The following is a 22,655-nucleotide window of genomic DNA, read 5'->3' as shown; positions in this document are numbered from 1 at the left end:
CTACCCAGAGATAGGAAAAAAAAAACTTGTTAAGAAAATGACATTTTGGTGACATTTTTATGCTCTAAATTTAGTAGATTTCTCTACTGGAGATAAGTGATAAGAGAAGAAGCTACAAATCAGCTGAAAGCAATCATTTTAACTTCTTGAAAAGAGTGTGACCCCCTCTGATATCAGCAAGCACATTAAATATCCATCTCAGATCAGCAGGGAAACTTCACAGGCTTATCATTAATAATAACTCTTGCATAAAAGGATGATTTAATGAAATTAGCATGAGTTCTCTAGCATTCTTCTTCGAGGAATTCTTCCCAGATATAAGAGAATAACATAAACCTTAGTTTTGAAATGTTAAAAATGTGACACCTTTTATTAAACAAGGTTTCACTTTGATTTCACTCTAGATAACCTAAAATTTATGCAGTTTAAGCAGTTCTTAGCTATATTAATATTCAAACTGCAAAAAATCCAATTGCAGCCCTATCTGTGATTCTGTCAGGGATAAAATAAAGTCCATTTTGTGATGTGATGAATATTAGTCACACAGCACCAACCTCGCTCGCTGGCATCATCGACCAGAACAACCTCTACTAGCAGGTGTCTCGGAGAGCGGTTTATGATGCTGTGAACGGTCCGCAGCAGGGTGCTCCATGCCTCGTTGTGAAACACAATCACAATGCTGGTGCCGGGCAGGTCGTCTGGGTACAACTTGGTCTTACAGCTGACAGAGAAACACAGATAAGGGGGGAAAGCAGTCACATACCAAGCAGAGCAGTCTACAATCATCTGTTCTGAAAGACTCAACATAAAAGCATGAGGTCTGAACAAGTAAGGAGATTGTCTGAGAGAGAACTAAACTTTTTAAAAAAATCCAATTATAACATTACCTACAAGTATTTAATTTTGAGAGGGAAATAGGTGGAACAGTGAAGCTGCAAGGAGTGCAGGTATTAGAGGTGGATGACTTTAAGTACCTGGGTCAACCATCTTAAAAGAGCGTGCATGCAGGGTGGAGTGGATAAAGATGAGTGTCAGAGGTGATTTGTGACAGAAGGATAGCTGTAAGAGTGAAAGGAGAGGTTCGCAGGATGAGACCTGCAATGATTTTTGGTTTGGAGACGGTGGCACTTACAAAAGGGACAAGAGGCAGAGCTGGAGGTGGCAGAGATGAAGACGTTAAGATTTTTATTGGGAGTGACAGAAACAGACAGGATTAGAAATCAGTATATCAGAGGGACAGCTCAGGTTGAGAGATTTGGAGACAAGGTTAGAGAGGTAAGGCTGAGACAGTTTGGTTAAGTGCAGAGGAGATATAGTGGACATATGGGGTATGGAGATGTCAGGGAGGAGAAAAAGAGGGCGACCACAGAGGAAGTTCATGGATGTAGTGAAAGAGGTTGAAGTGGCAGAGGAGGATGCTGGGGAGATAAAATAATGGTTTTAAATAATAGCTTGCATTTAATATATATTATAACCTTGTAGCAAATAAAAACAATTAGCTAACTTGTTTCTAAATGAGTTCAAATTTGGCTACATTTCAACTCGGATTTAAATAATTAGTTTTGTATACATTTTATACAAATATACAAAATTCATACCATGAAATTTGGAGTTTCTTTATGGCTGGTTTTAAAAAGCAGCCCATTAAAATCTCTGTGAAAGTAGTTTGAGTATCCTGCTGACTTCTAATGCCGCCACCAGTGCAGAAATATTCTCACAAGGGATTTACTGACAAATATCTCAGAAGAAAGTGGAAAATGTAAAACCGGTGTTGACAGCAATGCCAGCATGTCCTTGGCTTGATGTGATGTGTGTGAAAGTCTAACAGTGAGACTGTGGTAAACTCAGGACGCTGCTGGACCAAATGTGACTGAATAAAGGATTAGCTACGTTACAAAAAAGGAGTTGGACAGCAAAAGTAGCCTGTGTGGCAGGGGAGAGGTGGTGAGAGGTGACGGAGGGTGAAAAAAAGCCACCGAGCAGACAGCAGTGCTCGCTCAGTCCTGTCTGTTCAACGTGACGGTGCAGACTGACAGAACTAGGCCAGAAGGCTGCCTTCAAGTAAAAGCATTATTGCCCTTCAGAGGCAACAACTTGCAGTTCTACACAGTTTGAAATCATTTTCAATGCAAAACTGCAGATACTGTGCGAAGCTAAGCAATGTACTGCACTGAAGCTGTTTTATTATTTATAATAGAGCGATAATGACAGAAAATCTAGGAGTTGAAATCAGCTGATTCTGTGTATGTATGTAGGTCCTCTTTGACTGAAGTAAGTTTCAACCTTGCATCCCATCCTTTGAAATGTTTTTCTGTTATTGCGAAGTGCTACAAGAAAACTGAAAGGAGTTGTCAAAATTCTGTGATTTAATGTCCCAATGTTTAACTTCAAGGGTTTTACTGGATGTTAAATGACAGTAAACAAACTAATATATCATTTCAATATTAGGTCTAAAGTACTCAACATGAGGGTTCTTGCGTGTCCTATACTGTGATTAGAGCCCATAATTATTTTTCACACAATTTAAACTGAATAATTGTTAGTTTTGCAACTTTCACAGATGATATCAGCCGGTTTTGGTAAGCCACACATTCATCTTTACATTGGAATAGTTTTAAGTTAGCCCATTAAAAAAAAAAAAAAAAAAAAAAAAAAAAAAGCAAAAACTCCTAAAAACAAACAAAAATTGCAAAAACTAGAATGTCTCAGCCGCAGCAAAAGCAGTTTAACCTCCTTTTAAACTGCACACTCAATAGTGTGGTGAAGATCAAAAGATGTTTACAGACAGCTTCAGGTGCAGTGGGAGGACAGTGTTATGATGGAGAGTAGATAAATGCGTGTGAGTCAACGTCTGTGTGAGTATTTGTCTCAGCAGATGTTTAATGGTCGGTGCAGTAATGCGATTCACAGCAGCCAGGTGGAAGAGATCTAAGTCGAAGCTTACGCACCCATCCAACCTCACGTCTGGTAGAGTCCTGTTGAGTGCGATCATGTCGCTGGCCATCAGATTGAACTGGTTAATCTTGAAGAGCTCCCTCATTTTCTCCTGGTCATCTTTGGGGATGTTTACCGCCTTGCCCATCTCGCCTGGACCCTCGTGGCTCCGAGAGATCACCGCTGTAAGATAACAGACATTAGTCGAACTAATGAGGCGCAAAATTAACAACATACTGCAGAATAAACAAATCACATTGTGCATATGACAGAAAAAATAACTATTTCTAAAAGGTTTTGGTCCTTTGGGTTAAAGAAACTGAATGCTTTACAGAATTTCTGTCCTCTTCATAAGAAAGCATTTTTTTGTATTAGTAAACAGTCAAAGCATAACACTGAATATTTCTGATAAAGAACAAAAAATGGACTTTAAGAAAAGATTTTCTGTTCTGGAAATACATGAGTAACTTCTGCATATTAAAACACTGCTTTATCCAGTAACAATAGTATAATTATGCAGCAAAACCATAAAACCATAACTGCATACTGAGAGCGTGCTTAAATGAAATCTTAGTAAAAAGCCTTTAGTAGCAACAAAGCAAGCACCCTCCATAAGCTCTCTCCTGGTTGCTTTGGCTTAGGCTGACTGGGTATTAAGCACTGTTCAGTCTGGCAGCTATTTTTATTTTCACAGATAATCTGTTAGACGTCAAAAAAGTACTAATACTATATATATGTAAAATGCTCATCTGAAAGTGAAATGACTCATTCAGTTGCAACAGTCTTCTTGCCAAGACTCTCCAACAGTCAAATGACTGCAGAACATCAGCAGATTAGCACTGAGCTGCAGCTTCTTTCACCAAAGGTAAATAACCTCTGATGGATTTACGGCTGCGCGCTGCACTCCCCCCACCACCACTCCTCCCCTAATAATCTCTTAAAACTGAGGCAGTGATTTCCATGAAGGGAGGGAGCACAGGGGACAGTGGCTGCATGGCCAACAGTTAAGAGGATTCCCTACAACCCTTACTGAGACAGGCTGATGTAGGCCTCGTTGTTATCCTTGAATGATCATGCTCTTTTCCTCAAAGAGCTGCTGACACTCTTAATAAGGAGACCAGCTTGGATCTGATGGACTCAACTCCAGGAGCTGAGCTGGATAATTGATCAACGTGTCTGATCCTTCTTCAATCCATCATTCTTGCAAGAATGGATATACACACACACGTCAAGAAACATCTTGCACAATGAAAATGCCAACCGATCAATAAAAGTCCAGGTTTCCAGTGAAATTCTAGTGAAATTGTTCCACAAAGCTGATGCTGAACTGTAAATATTAGTTAATGTGAAAAAGGCATTCACAGAGCTCTCAGAAACATCTTGTTCTTTGGTTTATCTAAACTTGAAATAATGTTAACATAAAACTATGGTCCACAATCACAACTGACGGTCCTCTTTTTGATCAAGAATACTTAATTCTAATTTCACCCTGAAATTAATTGTTTATTTTCAAGTTTGAAATCTATTTTTCATTAAAAGATATGCAATATTTGTTAGTCTTATCAAATAAAAAAGAAAATTAGAATAGATAAATTGAAAAAACTAAGCGGTTCTGTCTAATCTACTGTTCTTTATCATTTTATTAAACAAGTCTAAATGGATACCAGGTGTTTTAGCACTACTGTATAAGGAAATGAGCCTCAGGCACTAGTAATGCAAAAAACAACACTGGGTTTGTTATTACTCATGTTCTCCATCATAAGTTCTTATCCTATTTGTCAGAAAATGGTCAAATCTATGTAGAATAAAAAATGTGCTGTGATTCATGGAGAAGGTATGGGGAGGATTCAGTAACTCGAAGGACTCAAAATGTGATTTCAAGTTTGGAAAATGCAACAAAAATTCATCCATCCATTTATTTTCTTCAGGCCAAGAATGCAACAGGTCCAAGTAGGAAACCCAAACAACCCGTCTCCCAGAGACGCTCTCCAGGGTCCTGATCTCAAGGTATTCCCAGGCCAGCAAGGTTACATAATCCCTCCAATGACTTCTGGGCCTGCTACTACTCCCAGTGGGACATGCTTGGAAAACCTCCAACAGGAGGCACTTAGGAGGCAACCCAACCAGATACTCGAACCACCTCAGCTGACTCCTGTCTATGTGGAGGAGCAGTGGCTCCACTCCGAGCTCACGCCGAATGATGAAGCTCCTCACTTTACCACCTTAATTCTGACCATAGTTTAGGGTTAGAAAACAGGCCAATAAATCAGGAACATTTGCTTTCAGCTCAGCTCCTTCTAAACCTCTACGGACCATACCATGATCCTCAAACTGCAGACGAGGCCCCAGTCCTTCAGTCCATCTCCCCCTCCATCCTTCCATCACTCATGAACAAGACTTCCAGATACTTTAACTCCTCTTGAGGCAAAGACTCATCCCCAACCTGGAGGAAACATTCCAACTTTTTCCTGTCTTCAGCTGCTGAAAAAGGTAAAATCTACACAATGTGAACCATTTTGTAAAACATGAAAATAAGAAAGAAAAACGATGTTTTCATTCAGCTGAATATTGCAATACCGAAACAGAATAATAGAAAAGGTGGTAAGAAAAACAAGGCTTCACGAAGACTTATTACTACATCTCATAGGGGACACAGCTCACGAGCTGCCTGGAATACAAAATCTGCAGCTTTGCTTCTTTCTTTCTTCCTAACTACATCATATCACCACGGAGCACACTTTAATCTAAAAATTAGACTCGCTGTCTGTCTGTTTCCCAGTTCATCTTTTCTTTATTAATTAAATAACCGATGAAAGCAAACAGACTGCTTCTAGATTTAAGCAGAACCATCAATACTATGGTGAGCGTCTTCAAGCACAATTGACTATTTTGTTTTGTCAATGTACGTAAAACAAATAAAGACTGTAAATACACAATACACTGGAAGATGCAATTAGGTGTTTGGAGGACCATTTTTTCACAAGAAAATCCACATTAATGTTTCATGAACCAAATCTGGTTCATGTTTCTGTTACACAGCATTTATTTAGTCTATTTCTGTTTGGTTTTACAGTGGGAATGTGACAAACTGTCCTGTTCTTATTGTCACTGTGACTCACGATGACAGTAGTTTACAGATTGGTGTGTATTTATGTACAGGTGTTGGCAGATGGGCCGTCACAACAACAACAACACAAATTTATTTAAAAAGTAGTCATCCTTAGCTTCAGTACACTGTACTTGTTTCAAAAAGCTGTTAGTTTGTATACCTCAAGTGTGATTTTTCTAGTTGCTTTCATAAAGTGAATCAGAGCTTCTAACTAAAGCTGTTCTTGCTCCTTCGAATCTTGTGTTAACTTTCAGTTTCCCCATAGCTGCCATTTCTTGATGATTTATCAATCTGCAATAGAAGCATCCTTATCTATTTATAGCCTCTTTTTTTTAAATGCATCAGTTCGCTTTCATTCAGACCCTTAGAGTCAGTGAAGTTCTGAGTTGTCGTTAGATTGCAATTTTTAATGGCAGCTCTTGACCTAATTCTCAAGCTCTAATAAACAAATTACTGACAAATGACGTAAATGAAACAGAATGGTTCATAAACTTCTGCAGATGACAGAAATACATGTTCCATTTAGTTTATTTCTTTTCTTCTTTTTCATTTCTTGAAATTGTATTTACTTTATTAATGTTTAAAAACAATTTGAACCATACTATCCGTTTTTCACTCCACATAAGTTAGTAGTTGACATTACTTGGTGTTTAAATGTTTATATACAGAATGTAATTTTAGCAAGAATATACTAATGAATTGTTAAGTCTTGAACAATTTGAAGTGATTAGGATCAAAATTTGCAACAAACCATGCTTTTTAAAAGAACAGTTGCCACTTGGAAAACATAAACACCTACTTTATACTTCTAATAATTCACTTAGAAGATACCTTTATTTTTATGAAAGTCAACCACTCAACGTCCAGAGCTACAGCTGCTCTTTCCATCTTCATGGATAGGTCTTCTGAGAGCTTCATAATTGTCTCAGCGGGACAGTCAAGGTGAACACCAAACTGCATGCAGATTTAGGGCCGTGTTCTTCATCACACAGGCTCCAATGTCCTGCAGCTATATTCCTTTTCATTTACTTTACAGAAAAAGATCTGTGTAGTGGTGCACAGCTGGAGGCACCGTCTAAGGCTCAATCCATTACCTCCTCCTCCTCCTCCTCTTCCTCCTCCTCCTCCTCACTTCACTGCTCTGCTTTTCTGTCTGCAGGTCTGACACAGCTGCCATTACATTATAGATCAGAGAAGCTCCATTTCTACACAAAATAGCAGCAGACCAGGTACAAACTACTGCTCTAGGCTCCTTAACTCAATCTACAGCATGGTCTCATTGTATAAGACTAACAAGAATGCAATTTGCACAAAAAAAGATCAATGTTTTAAAGCAAATGGTTTGGAAGTATTCATATGTAATCAAAAACCTGCTATAGTTGAGGCAAAATGAAAAGTTAATTTTGCTAGGAAAGCTTATTTACAATAAATCACATTGAGGACTACATTTCTCTGTTCTTTTAAAATATGTGAAAATGTAGCATCAGTCCCTGGTGTGTCTACAAAATTAACTAATCAGCTTAGCTCATTTAAATCATAAACATACTATTAAATCAAACCTTTTGTTTTATAAATAAAAGGAAAAAAAAACATCAAAATGACAGAATCATTTCCTGGACATTAGCAGATAATCCATATGATGGTCCTACTTTATTTGGTGTAATTTATCAATTAAGATGACATTTTATTCCTACTGTTATCAATATGTTATCCTCATTTTCAATTATGAGTCAGCTGTAGAGTGGTGATCTTCATTTACTGCTCTTTTGAAGCATCGATTTTTCATTTGATTTTTAGCAAAATATGCGACCTCTGTTAATAACTAACTTTTTTTTAAACCACTTTTCTCTTTCAAAGGTGATAGTTTACCCCATCATTTCAGCTCTTTGCGGTTTTATACACTGTTTTAGTAGTTTTGGCAGCCTCCTTTGCTGTTGCGTTTGTTTGATGCAGTTTGACATGTCTAAAAAAAAGAAAGAAATTTTACAAAACAGCTTTTGTGTCTGTCAGTATGGTTGTTTATCTAAAAACATTTACCCACTGCACCAATGGACTATAAACTTTAGTACTTTTTAAACTGGAGGCGCTTAACTTTCTGTTAAATTACAGCCAGGTGGTGACTTTATTTTTTGGCAAGCAAAAATTCTAATTTTAATTATAGAAAAATACAAACAAAAAAAAAACAGTCACTGCAAGATTTGCCAGTAAACGTGTTTAGCATCTACAACAGCTGACAACCACAATTTCAACAGATTAGATACATTTTTGTACATTTCTTTAAATACTGAAAGACTTCATTGTGTTATAAAGTAAGTCAGTTTCAGAATTAAAAGTTATTCAGCTACTTTATAAATGAAAAACCCACTCTGTGTCGCACTGCGTGATCAACTGTGCAAATCTCATTTGGATTGCAGCAGCTCTATAGCAGCAGATTGATTCACAGAAACTCTCAATGGAGCGCAGAGCAACAGATGGTTAATTCTGCAGAGTTCTAACTTAAATCAATCTCAGATTAAAGCATGTTTACAAGAAAGCTTACGATTGAATTATGGCAAGTATAACGGCGTATTCCCCCTACTACAACTCAAAGAGCAGCTACTACAGTATATGCTTTTGTTATTTTAACCTTTCTCTTCTAAAACCACCAGCTCAAAGGAAATTCAATAACTTAGTTACTGCGTGGTGCAAAACAGATGCAGAAGACTGAACATAATTCCACTGTAGGCAAAATCTTGTTGATACAACAGCTGACTTAAAGGTCATTTTCTTTACATATTAACATCCCCTCAATCAACTTTATTGTCAGGCATACTTCAACTTTATTGTCAGGCATACTTAAAGTCTTATATAAACATTGTACCCAGGAGCAAATGGCAATAAAGTTCATTTATGTCAAAGTAAAAGCATTGATGGAACCAAAGTATGTCTGCTCTAATCAGGAGTTTAGAGTCAACATATATTAAAAGGTCATTATCCTCCCAGAGATGCGATTAAAGATGCACTGTCCACAATGACTATGAAAGGGTTAAAAATAAATCTTTAAACATTTTCATGTCACACTGTAGAAGTGAGACTATTTGTTAATACATAATTAGCCACAACAATACGGCCACAGACAGCTAAAGTAACACTGCTCATTTTGTTTTAGTGTCATGTTTTTCAGAAGTAAAAATAAAAAAAATGCTGCACTCATGCATTCTTATAAATGTTATATTGGCACCTGCCACCAACCTAAATATTCATGTAAAACAATCACATCCCTGTTCAACCAGTTCTTCACCCATTACCCCAGCAGGAAAGCAAAGGGCTAAGCAAAAGCTGCTTATGGAAGGCTCATTGAAACAGACTGGTTCGGACAGTCACTAAACTCCGAAGGTATCAGACTTAGAACGGTCTGATGGGAAGCAAACCAAATCCACTGAAATCCCACCCCACAATCCACAGAGCCTAAGGATCTATGGTTAAAATCTGGGTACCAGATACTCCAGGACATCCTCATTAGTTCTTTGTCCATGTCTGACTTGTCAGAGCTGGTAAAGCAGCAAAAAGAAACCAACCTAATAACACAACTTAACTGGATAGTTTGTGGATTTGCTTTGACTTCCTGCCCATAAAAAGATTAAAAACTACAGGTCTTTTCATATTAAAGTATATTGATTTTTTAATCAACATAAAGCATTCCTGAATGGCCCCTGCTTCAGTGTGTCTTGGGATAACAACTCATTTCACCATTATTTTTATGAAATTAGTTGCAGGTTTTGTTTTGTTTCTCAAATATGGAATCTAATGAAGATTTAAATTGAGAGCAACCCAAAATGAAAATCAAAAATGAAAGTCAGCATGTGTTTGAATAAAAGTGGTATATTTAGGTGAAGGCTGGACAAAAAGGGACAAAAAATCATGACACATCTAAAATGCCACTGCTTCAAAATGATGCTGAAAAATAAATAGATATATTACATGAAAGCTGACCTTTTTCTTAAGAAATCAGCTGAAATGTAATGTTAGACTCTCACATAGTAATGAGCCAAAGTAGATGGCAGCTCTACCTCATTCAAATCTAAAAGAAGATTAGTAAGCCTCTTAGAAACTTAGAAAACTGCTTTCTTAAGGGCATGTGAGGACACAAGCCTTGCTAAAGAGATGTGCAAAACTGATCTCAGGATCCAGGAACATACTTTTGTTGTATTTTATTTTAAACATGAACACAGGAGGCGGTGAGATGCTTTCACAGCCTTTGTCTCCAGCACACAGCAGCAGGACATAATGCATGAAGTGGAAATGTTCGTTTTCTTGTTTGCAAAACTCAAAGAAACCTTGCACTGTAACCTTGGAAAATGAGAATACAGCTGTCACTGCATTTATGTGCATTTAAGTGCATTAAATTCCCAACATCCACCTGTAATCACAGCGGCCCTCAATCTGCCTCGATTCTTTTAAAAACTGATGATTTACACTGAACTCAACAACCACAAAGGTCAGTGTATTACAACGTATTTACTCACTCACCGTGATGGCATTAGAGGCACATGCATCTATGAAGATGTGAAAGTGAGAGTTAATGTTGTTCCTGTAATTTATTGCTACTGCAGTTGCTGTTAAGACATTTGCATATGAACGTATTTAGACAACTGCATATTGGTTCACACCCAACTAAAGAAAACTGTCGCTCCTCAGAGTGGAGACAGGTTTGTCTTGACGTTTGGTTCCTTGTTAGAAATGTGATTAGTGTTTAACAATCATAGATAATAAAACAGATTTGAACTTGTAGAGGGTTTAAAAGGCTAATTTAATCATTGTAGCAGTAAAAGGCATATAGAGTGACTTCACTTGATGTCGTCAAACTATCTAGTCCATCAATAAAGTACAAGAAACCATGTGTTTCACAAAATGGTTTTGTAATACGGCCACAAAGACAAGCCTCTCTTTAAGCCAATCATTAATCAACCCAGCCATGTCCTGCAACAGAGTGATCTTTTATAAATGAAGCCAGCATTGCAGATAACATAGGAAGCATGAAGTATAACCCAGAGGTGCTAACATGGAGCACTATGTATAAAATTTGTTTCAGACATCTCTCACTTAGCAGACCACCAACCAAGTTTGATGTATGATGAACAATTGTTGAAAAACACAGAAACATACAGACATAAGGGAAGCAGGTATGTAAGAGTGAGGTGTAAAAATTGGTTGTTTTTTGAGACCACTTTCTTTCAAACGTGTAGAGAAAAGCTTTCCAAAGCAATCTGCAGTCACAGCTCTATTACCACACAGATATACTGCAACCTTAGCAACAACTAAACAGCATTTCAAAAATGGTAGAATATGGTTCTTTATGTCCAGGACGTGAAAAATAAAGCAGCATCGGTGACAAACAAACAGTTAAAAATGTATCTTCCTGTAGGAGTCCTGCATATTTTTATGTTAAATGAATTCATTAAAATGTTTTTTTTCAAATTCATTTAAAAGTTTATTACTGAAAAAAGTCACTTCTGAGGCAGACTTTAGCTTTCTCCCCTACATGAAAAGAATTTAAAAGACTTGTTTTTTCCCCTCTTAATTACTTTTAGAACTGAAAACTCTTGAAATAAAATTCAGATCGTCTTAAACAGAGAAGCAACAAGAGAGCTATACCTTTACTGAATCTGTTTGAGATTTCATAACGTGAAACTTTACGCCTCCTCCAATCCCGTCTGTGAATAAAAGGTGTGGACATTGTTGTAAACTCACCTCGGAGGGCAGGGAGCAGAGAGCGATCCTTTCTGTCATCACATTTGTTGCACTCGCTGAAGTACAGCAGCAAGAAAACATCCACCAGGACCCACACCAAGGAGGTGGTCAACACCACCTTGCAGTAAACAAACCGTCGCATCACCTCACAGGGAAGTCAGCCAGGCAGACAGATGAGGAGGATAAAAGCTACGAGGTTTCAGGCTGCTGGTGAAGCGTTTGAACTCTGACGATGGGATGAGGAAACAGGGATGAGGCCAAGCATCTTTGATCAGGAGGCATCATCTTTCAAGATAGAGAGGAAAAAAGACAAATAAGAAGACAGGGGATTATGTATTTCCTTTGTTCAGGGTTGAAGGGACCTGATGTCTTTTTCCTAGCAGTCATTGGGTGAGAGACAGGATACACCCTGGATAGGTCACCAGTCCATCATAGGCCCACAAAGAGACATGTAAAACCACGGCACTCACACTCAGGGTATATTTAGAATATTCTACCCCATTTCAAGTAGAATGCATTCATGTTCTGCATGCTAATATAATATTTGGTAAATCCAGTGGATTCTCACTGGCCTTGATTCCCACATCTGGTTTAGATGATAGTGATGACTAAAGAGAAAGTGAGGATTGAGAGAAAATATGGGTTTATCACAACTGATGTTGTTATTGCAATATTACAATAATACTGAATATCGCAAGTTTTCTAATACTGAGCAGCTCTAAATAAGAAATTTTTCCGTTGTGACTGTCTAAGCCCAATCAAACTAATGACCAAAGCGCTGATATGTAAAAATAAAACAGGACAGTGGGAAAAAACACATTCAGTGTACAAATTTTCATTCAATAATATTGTAGGATTACAATTTACAAGTCTGTACTGAAAATATAAACTAGTAAAAAGCCTTTTATGATGAAAGCATTTTAAAAATTTGGTGATTGTTACGTCCAAAAGGGGCACAAAAGATTACCAAACCCCAAAAATGATAAAAACAGAAAAAAAAACAATTAAGATATGCCCAAAGCACATAACAGTGATCAACAATTTATTAAACAACAAAATGTGTTTTGTGACTGAAGAAGTCTATTATACTGTCATTTTTACTCATGGATTTGCCCTCTGAATGTATGCAGACCCAATAAAATTGTAAAAAAAAAAAACTAAAAAAAAACATCAATTGATCTGCCCACTGACCCTTCTCATTCTTCCATTTGAAAGGATGAGCGAGTGCTCATTTCCCCTTTAAAGACTTCCCCTACTTCATCAGCAGAGCGGCTAAGACCATCTGGGAAGCTTTGATACCAGAGGCAGTTTGAGGAGATTAAATATCTCCCTGGCATAGAATGTGGGCTTCACAATATTTCTGATGAAAAACAACATGTCTGCTTGTCTGAAATTATAGCTTTTTTGTTGACTGAAAGGCCTATCAAAATGTAAGTGGTATGGAAATAGAGTGGTGGAAAAATGCATTCAGCCTATCAAATATGAGACACACAAACAATCATTGGTCTTTCATATAAAGTCCATCACACTGTGGACCATTTCCTTTACATAACACTGTATAGGAAAACAAGCACGATGATTTAAACTAATCTGAGATGTTAAGGTACAGGACATTTATTAAAGTCACTGAAGCACCTGGAAAAAAAAATAAAGATAAATATATTGAAAATTGGTATGTGAATGCAACCTGGCCTCGTGGTTAATCATAAATAAGACAAAAATCCAACAAAATAAAGCAATCTTGCATCAATAAGAGTTTAATTTTGGAGTAAAAAGATCGTAAAATTAGATCTTTAAAAACTTGTGTGCACAAAACTCTCATCAAGATTAACAAATTCACATTGCTTACTCGCAAAGCAGATTTCATCTTTTTTAACTGCTGCTTCTGTTGTTGCCCTACGACTAGAAGAACAATGTTTGTGTGGCTGTAAGATCCGACCATTTCATCTGTGCATCAAACAGATTTCAGTAATCTAATAAGGGAGTTCAGGAGGGGGGAGGGAAGCAGTGTTTTAAGGTTGACGGTCCTTCATAGGTTTGCTGAGGCAAAACAAGAAGGCTTGTTGGTGCCTGCGTGCACCAGCGGAAGAACGGGATGGCAGGTGTCACACTGAGCTGCTATAATGTGCTGGAGGAACAAATAGTCCTTCCTCAGAGCTGTATCAGGTAAAATTACAGACACACACATTATGAGGTGTATTTTAGGCAACACAGACATTTTCCAATTGTTCTCAGCTTAATCTTATTTTGACACTAACTTTTAAGCTTTAGATAAAATGAACACTGAATGAAAAAAAGCCCCACTAGTTATTTTTACAAGTGGAAAATGTCTGCAGCATATCCAGCAGGAAAATCTGGCTAATTTCCATATTTTTCACTTGCAGCATACTAATGGAGCGCACACTCCACTGTCGCACGCATGTGTTCTCTCAGCTTCTTGTCTAAATGTCCATTAGAGAGGCTGACACGGAGGCTTGCCCTGGACTCGCACTTCCCTCCACTCAGAAACAAGGCAGCCTCTGTCCAGCTGCATCAACAAGGTGTTCACGGATGATTTCAGGCAGAATCCAAACGCTGGCTTCCAACTCGAGCCGATGCACGCAACCTAGACCGCAGCAACGAGAGCAAAGCCAATAAACGATGCTGACAAGACTCCACGGATCCACGAATCAGCATGTGGCATATCACGCACGCTCGCACCGTAAACAGATCAGTGATAATATGTTGTGCTGGAGGCTGATGTTTTTCATGCATCAGTGGTAAATATGATGGTTGGTACAATAACACTGACCACACAACAAACAGCTCCCTTTAAAGCTATAATAGCTGGTAAAATGTGTTTTTGATTTGAATTTTTAGGCTTCTAACAATTTCTACATCGTTATATGATTGTTTGGGGGTTAATGTGACTCAAACTCAACAGGGGTTTGGTAAAAATTGTGTTAGAAAACAGCAAATATTCCTGATTTATTATAAATTACGTCATGGATGTTTCGTAGGGAATTATGCATATTTAGTGGTTATTTTTATCCTGAAATTCAAATCTAAATCATTTAAAAATGCATATTTTGACAACTATTATGGCTTTAAGAGTTGTCCGCAGACATCTTACACATTTACTCCAACAATTTGCATAAATTAATTGGTCCTGTCTGCAATATATTGTTTTTTCTACTCCTTTCATGACAAGCTTAAACCAACAGCCATTAACTGCTTTCTGAAATGACAACTGAGTTATGAGCACACACACATGCTGTTTTTATTTTGTTTTTTAATTATGTAAAGCACCTTGAAATGCCTTGCTGCTGAAATGTGCTATACAAATAAAATTTGATTGATTGATTAATTGATTGATTGAGCAACCTTCTTTGTTGTGAAATGTCTAGATTACACATTTCTCATTGATTCAACTGGAGTGACTTTACTGTACACTGAGCTGCTAAACAAACTGGTTTCCACAGTGAAATAATTGGACCAGACTCACATCTAGACTTGACAGTGGAACCATGACAGTTACCTATAGGGAGGAAATAACACAGATGTGATCAAATACTGCTTGCACGCTTTTTTTGTTCTGTCCATATTTGTCAGTTCAAACCAAAGATATTTTTTGTTTCTTGCTGACAGGGAAGAAGTTTTAAGAGCCTTGAAAGATGATCATATTAAACTTGGTGTCAGTCCGACTCAGGCTAATACTGAAATTGTCTGTTTGCACGCTTGTGGACGTAAAGCTGGGTGTGCGTTATCAAGATTTACTGTGTTTGTGTCGTTCAATTTCAAAAACCGTGAGGCTGCTTTCAAAAGACGACCAAAAATACACACTTATTCAGATTGCATCCGTCATTATGAATGCATAAAATACAAAACTCACTCATTTCAAATCTACAGAATCATTACAATAATTGCAGCAAACAGAAATATTCAATACAACCAAGAAAACTCTCTGAGCGTTGTTATGGGCATATTCTTAAATGTCAAAACTTTTTGACCTGAAGATCAAATTCAGCGGATTTTACTGGGATTTTATGTAACAGACCAACTCAAAGTAATGCATAATTGTGAACAAGAATAAAAATTATACATGCTTTTCAGTTGTTTTACAAATAAACATCAAAAAGTATGGCATGCCCCTTTTATTCTGGTACTCAAATCCAGTGCAGCCACTTAAATGGCATCATGAAGCCCAAGGAACACCCCAGACAGCTCATGGATAAAGTTGTTGAGAAGTCTAAACCGGGGTTAGGTTTTAAAACAATACCCCAACCTTTAAACATCTCACTGAGCGCTGTTCAATCCGTCATCTGACACTGGAAGAGTGCGGCACAACTGCAGACCTACCAAGAACATGGCCGCACAGCTAAACTGACAGGTTGGGTAAGGAGAACAATAATCTGAGAAGCAAACGAGGAGCCAATGGTAGCTCTGGATCCACAACTCAGGACAATCTGTCCGCTGACGCTCTACATCTAATCTGAGCTTGAGCTGTTTCACAAAGAAAAATGGACACAGATTTCACTCCATCGGTGTGCAAAGCTGGGAGGGACAAAACCCTAACCCTAAAAGACCTGCAGCTATAACCTGACGATGAAGTATGAACTCAGAGGGGCAGAACACAATCGCAAACCTCACTTTTCTGATTTTTATTTGCAAAAAAAGATTTTCGAGAACCACGTGTTACTTCTGTTCCACTCCACAGTTCCTACTTTGTGTTTGCCTATCACATTCTATCCCGGTGAAGTACTTTGAAGCCTGAGGTTGCATACTTTACCCTTTCAGAGCACTGCACCTGCCTGTAAGAGTTCCAAAACTTCGCTGTCACACACTGGAACTGGCACCAACACTGAAACCTGCTTCTCTAAACCCAATCCCTGCAGGAGCAGAAGGTGATTACAGAGCTGATCTCTTTAGACCCATTAGGCCAGCGACTGATTATTTCGATAGACACTGCAAAACATTTAACCTTGTGGAGGGGGAAACAAATAAATAAATCCAAACGTTTGCAGGGTTAGGCTGCAGCTATTCTAATATACTGCATGTGACAATACAATTAATTTCTGCACTGAGATGCAACACATGAACTGTGACCGTGTTTACTGTTATTTATGACGCGCGTGCTGCAGGACTGGGACATTATTTGTCCAACCAAGGTGCGAATGCGACAAATAATGGGGACACGACTTACTCACCTAAATTGTGGACGTAGTGAACCGGTGGCCTGCTCCAGCCTCGCTCCCTGGCAACGTGTTGAACATGTAGTGGTTCCAGCAGGGGCGGCTTTAAACGGAAAAAAACCTGCGTTTCAAAGCGGACAGCGTCTGGAAACGGTCCATCTCAGACCAGGGGAGTCCACGGTCCTGTGAGACACTGTCCGTCCAGCCATGCCTCTCATGATGACCGTCGGCACCTGCTTGGACTCACAGATGTGGGTTTTTTTTGTCCCCCCCCCACCAGCCCTGTACGGTCGCGCTGAGCCGCAGTGAACCCGGTCGATGCGAGGAGTCCAGACGGGCGTCTCTTATCTGTTTCTTATTGTTATCAAACGAGCGCGAGCCATTCGGAAACGGAACGCACCTGTTCCACGAGTGAAGTGGGCTGCAGCGTGCACGAGGACAGGCGAGATAACAATAATACTTCTGCACATACACACACACACACACACACATATACAATCTAACCTCGGCGCAGACCGAGCTGCTCTCTGATTGGTTGACAGACACGTCACTCAGGAAGAGTCTGAGGGCGCGCGCACCACAAGCAAACCAGGGGTTTGCTCATCCAGCTGTTTGTTCAACACCTTATCATTTTAGTTTTGTATAGATATTTAATATTCTATATTAAATTTTGATCGTTAATGTCCTTAAGTTTCTTTACGCTTCCTTCTTATGCAACATGTCTGTCTTTTTACTGCTCATTGTTGGTCAAATAACTTGTCTTCGATTAAATATTACCCTTAAATAATTAACTCCTAAATAATCAGCCCCAAATAGCTTTTTGCTAAAGTTTAATACATCAAGTGGTGTCAGATAATTGTTATTTTTTAAAATTACTGCAAATTACTACATATTTTAGGATTTATTTGATACTGCCACAGACTTTCTTAATATTATTATGCATATTTATTATTAGTAGAAGTAGCAGTAGGTGTAGTGGTAGCTGTTGTTAAAAATGATGGAGTTATAGATTCGTTTTCAGTAAAAGTTTTGAGCCATTCCTCTGTACTTTTTTATTTGTTTGCAAGTCCTTTTTCTAAGCTTAAGGGTTCTTAATTATTGTCTCCTCAGGTGGAAATTTAAGAACCTTAATGTATTTAAAGTTTATTTTTCCAAAACATAACAAAACTGCTAAGAAAGAATGACACTATTTTTGTCAAATATACAAATGTCACTCTTTTATCGTCAGATCTTTTATGTGTAATAATTGTACTTAACTCCACTTTTTGAAAATAACTTTTAATTACTACAGTTTATGCATTACAAACTTTTGTCCAATACATAGTATGCATTATTTTTTTTATTACTCTAAGCTTTGTATTTTAAATTATGTGTATTTTTATGTATGTACTGTATTTTAGAAAGAATCTTACATTTACTTTGTGCACAGATTAAATGTAGTACTAGTAAAAGATTTTGTATCTTTCAGGTCCACGTGTCAGGTCACAGTGATAAATAGGAAAGTGTTCTTAATCTGTCCTGCCTGGTTAAATGATATAATGCCTCCATTTTTTTTTTTCTTTTTTTAGCTTAGCAGCAGCAGAAATAAAATACACTAAAGTAATGAGATCAATCAAAACACAAGCCTGAACTTAACAAATGTCTTCTGCAGTGCAACAAAAAGTGCTTAACTTGCACTGCTTTTTAAAATGCCATACTAACCAGACTGGTTTCAAAACATTTATTTATTATTATGTATTATCTCATCTCATGTCATCTTGGTCTTCGTTTCTTGGGGCTCCTCCAGATGACAGAAAAAAATTAGCTGAACTACACCTTTAAGCATTTTGCAGGCAGTCACTGCTATAAAAATATACATGCAACAGTTAGGCATTAAAATTTACACAAATATGCTCCTCAAATCGTGTCCAAGTTTGTTTAACTCATTTTATGCAAAACCCTCCTTAGCAGCAGGTTTTGGTTTTGACTCTAGTTGAACAATGCTGCCATCTGCTGTGGAAAACAGAAACCCCCACAGTGCTGCTTCAGACTGTCAAATCTGAGCCCAGAGTTTAATTAACATTCAGAGTATCGTCATAACTTGAATGCAGTGTCAGCGGAGTGCAGCTACGGACTCTTTACTGGGACTCTGTTATTATTATCTTTGAATTGTACGTATAGCTTAAAATACAGAACAATGACAGCGAGTGGCTCGGGCATGAAGCTGTGAAGTTGTGGTTGGTGAAGAAGTTCTACAAACTCTTACCTGTGGCCCTCAGACCCCCAGCAGTTTTTATTTGGGACCCTCCTGCAGCTGAGGTTAAACAGCCCTGCTGAAAAAGGCACAGCTCAGCAATCAACCATGAAATCAGGGTGAATTTATGTATGAATGCAGATCCTTACTTCTGACCACTTCCACCCAGTCTAACAGACTACAATTTCGTTTTTTCTTTCTTTATTGGCACCCAATTAATCAAAATAAATAATAAGGAAAGTTCTAGGCTACCAACTAAAGCCTACTTTGATTTTAGAGCCTTATGTTGTCTGTGAACTGACTGTACATCACAGATTTACGATTTAATGATTTACATGGCTGCTGTGTCCAAATTGGTTCAGTTGGTCCAATAGGATGTCTTTGTTTGTAAGGACCAGAAGTTCCCAAAGTTGGGTTCAGAAATAAATCATCCCTACAAAAATCCCTTTTTAGTGGCGAGTGAGGTAAATTTTTGGATTCTGCACCGATGACGTACAAGAAAAACACCCAGAATTTTATTCGTCTACTTGTTTTATTTCTCTATCAGTGACATGACACTAAATTTAGTTAAGTATAGTTGCTGCATTGTTTAGTCCATGTCCTTTTTTTTGTCTTTTCATGTCTCCTTCTGCTCCTTTCTTCTTATTTTTCTTTGTCTCCTACAAATATTTCAACTAATATCAAACGCTCAGCTCTCATTCAAGTCACTTTTATCAACCTTTCATCTATTTTGTGCTAAAACTTCAACTGTTTAAATTAGTGTACCCTTTTTTATTATTATTTTAGCTAGTGTTTTGCTATACTTTTAGCTGTTGTTCTGCTCATTTCAGCTTCCTTTCTGCTTGTTTCATATTCAGCAGTCATTCAGCAATGTCACAGGAGATGTGATTTATCTCCGTGTCTTTTAAAACAAGACACGAGATATTTTCCAAACTCTTTTAAAATTAATTATTTGTTGTTTTTTTTAATAACAATGTGGAAGTTTTATTATAAAAGTCACACGTTTCTGTCTACAGGGACAACATGTTTCCAATTAGTTTCCAAGTTGGTGGCCCCACCAGGCCCCTTCGGGCCCCTCTGTAAACTCAGTGTGCGTGTACGCCTCTGGCGCGCACACGCACTTTAGCTGTGTACAAAATGCCCCCCCCCCCGTGTGTGTGGACCATGGAGGCTGCGGGGACGGTCTCAGTCCGGTCGGATGGTGGCGCTCTGACTGAGCAGACAGACAGACAGAGACAGAGACGGGCTGGCTGCTGAAGCGCGGGCTCGGTGCCATCATTTGGATCAGGGAAACGACGGCGCAGCACACCAGACCTCCAGTGATGCGCAGCCGGGGCGTCTCTTTAAACTCCGGGAGAAGAGAGGAACTTCTTCAACTCATCACCGGCTCCTCGTCCTCGTTGCTCACTTGATGCCACTTCCTGCGGTGGACCCGAGCCTCTCCCTCTCCTTGCGCCTGTGGGATCTGCGAAAGTTTCATTGTCGCCGTTTTGTTGCAAGTGAGAGAGAGAGAGAGACGGACAAGTGGCCGAGATGAACAACACCGGCTTCAACCAGACAGAAGGCGGACTGCTCAACAAGACGGAGGAGTTCTTGTGCTGCAACTTCTCCTCCGTGGTGACGGACAACGGCTTCGTGGCCGCGGCTCCGGATGAGAGGAGCCTCTTCATCATGCGCGTGGTGCAGATCGCCGTCATGTGCGTGCTGTCCCTCACCGTGGTGTTCGGCATCTTCTTCCTGGGCTGCAACCTGCTCATAAAGTCCGAGGGGATGATCAACTTTCTGGTTACGGACAGGAGACCGTCCAAGGAAACGGAGGCGGTGATTGTTGGAGCCTACTGACGCACGGAGGGTGGATGGATGGATGGATGGAGCGCGGCGATCAACTTGTTTAGAAGCAACTCTTTCCCGAGCCGGACTCTGAGGCACACGGTGTGGCCTTTCTAAGACTCCCACAGCCCTTTCCTTAGGTGATCTGGTGCAGTTTACCACTCGCACCCTTCGTCAAGCGGCAAGTTTGTGGCACAGATTGTGGATCTGCTGCGTCAAAAACGCACTCTGACACTGAAAACGCAATGGGGACGGAAATGTTTGCATGTTTTTTGTCCATACAGACAATATTCTGTTTAATGGACGAGCTGGTGAGTGCGTGTGGAAAAGGCTGAAGCCTGTATCTTCTTAATCTGAATACATTTATTCTGTTATTAAAGTTTTTTCCCTTCTGAAATTAATGTTTTGTCACACATTTCCCCCCCTAACTTGCAGCGCAGTTAGGTTACTGATGTATGTATTATAATGTGGCTTTATTTATTTTATTTTTTTCAGACAAGATGAAGGTTTGTGGATTTATAAATGTGGAGAAGACCTTTTTTAAATAAATTATCAAATTACACATACATTTAATCAAAATAAAGCTAGAAAAATGTTATCTAATAAGAATCAAATATTTTTCTTATTCTCCAAAAAATGGGTGATAATGGTTTTGTGTGTGTTTGTCTGTCTGTTAGCAAAATAACTTATGAACCACTGGATCAAATTTAATGAAACATTCAGGAGATATTCATTGGACAAACATCTACAGCCGATTAGTTTTTCGAGTCAGCCCAATTCAAAAATGATGTCACAGCCAGCTGACCTTAGAAAACACATAAACTGACACAATTCAGTCAATTTTACAGATACTGGGCTAAGATTTGTTGTGGTAGTAGCTGAGAGTCATTCACAACACAAACTCCAAGTGGATCATTGATCAAAAGGTTTGCTAGAACCTTCAGTATTAATTATTGGGGTCAACCTTGTTTGTCTGTTATCTGAATATCTCATGAATGACTGGACAGAGTTTAATAAAATCTTTCAGAAAGTAATCACTGGATGTGCATCTACGGCTGATGAACTTTTGGAGTCAAATTAAATCAAGATGGCAGACACAAGTAATCAACATTAGTCGTGACAAAAACGGCTATATCTCAGTCAGATATAGAGCTAAAATTTGACGATACTCTGAGCGTGACAGTGTTATTTTCTAGGTTTGGCCAAGACAGTCATCACTCTGTTATTTCTTAACATGAGATTATCTTTGTCTAAAACTCCGGCATGAAGGACAGTGAGTGATATGCATTCTTTTAGGGAATGCTAGGTCTTTAATTATGCCTCCTTTTTTCCTGTCTGGGTCAGATTTTGATTCATACAGGCTTTCATATCTTTGCTCCTTCTGTCACAACATCTGTCATGCTCTGGCCCCAGCTCACCTGTTTGCCAGCTCCCCGGGAGCCTCAGAAATGACTTGTCTTGTCAACACAGAGAAAGAAGAGGGAGAAGAAGCCATCAGGCAATATGCTGCTGACTCGTTCGCCACCTGTGCTTTGCACTAAGTTAAACCCAGATTCAGATTACTTTCTCTAAAACGTCCTTCACCCTCTCCTCCCACCCTTCGGAGCCATGTGTTGTGTTGGACAAAGGTCTTATTCTCTCTCTGATG

The 22,655-nt window shown here is 38.7% G+C and overlaps 2 protein-coding genes across 3 annotated transcripts in view; one reads left to right on the top strand and one right to left on the bottom strand.

The window, feature by feature from the left end:
* The window catches only part of galnt13 (UDP-N-acetyl-alpha-D-galactosamine:polypeptide N-acetylgalactosaminyltransferase 13), a 37,963-nt gene extending 20,533 nt beyond the window's left edge, over positions 1 to 17,430 (bottom strand). Inside the window, exons 1-4 of one of the 2 annotated variants that reach the window (XM_017424551.3) lie at positions 16,960 to 17,430; positions 11,774 to 12,058; positions 2,949 to 3,117; positions 555 to 721 (exon numbers count right to left, since the gene is read on the bottom strand). In XM_017424551.3, coding sequence (XP_017280040.1) covers positions 555 to 721; positions 2,949 to 3,117; positions 11,774 to 11,915 — 478 coding nt within the window. In that variant the 5' untranslated portion in view covers positions 11,916 to 12,058; positions 16,960 to 17,430. The remainder of the gene's footprint in view (positions 1 to 554; positions 722 to 2,948; positions 3,118 to 11,773; positions 12,059 to 16,959) is intronic. The other variant, XM_017424552.3, reaches the window with a different exon arrangement.
* Positions 17,431 to 20,407: 2,977 nt separating this feature from the next.
* rprma (reprimo, TP53 dependent G2 arrest mediator candidate a) lies at positions 20,408 to 21,402 on the top strand. Its single transcript, XM_017424431.3, has one exon. The coding sequence runs from the start codon at positions 20,711 to 20,713 to the stop codon at positions 21,017 to 21,019; it is 309 nt and encodes a 102-aa protein (XP_017279920.1). The 5' UTR covers positions 20,408 to 20,710; the 3' UTR covers positions 21,020 to 21,402.
* Positions 21,403 to 22,655: the final 1,253 nt, after the last annotated feature.

Source organism: Kryptolebias marmoratus, linkage group LG6 (genome assembly GCF_001649575.2).
Source record: "Kryptolebias marmoratus isolate JLee-2015 linkage group LG6, ASM164957v2, whole genome shotgun sequence".
NCBI classification, from domain to species: Eukaryota; Metazoa; Chordata; class Actinopteri; order Cyprinodontiformes; family Rivulidae; genus Kryptolebias; species Kryptolebias marmoratus.
This window is presented reverse-complemented; position numbering and strand designations above follow the sequence as displayed.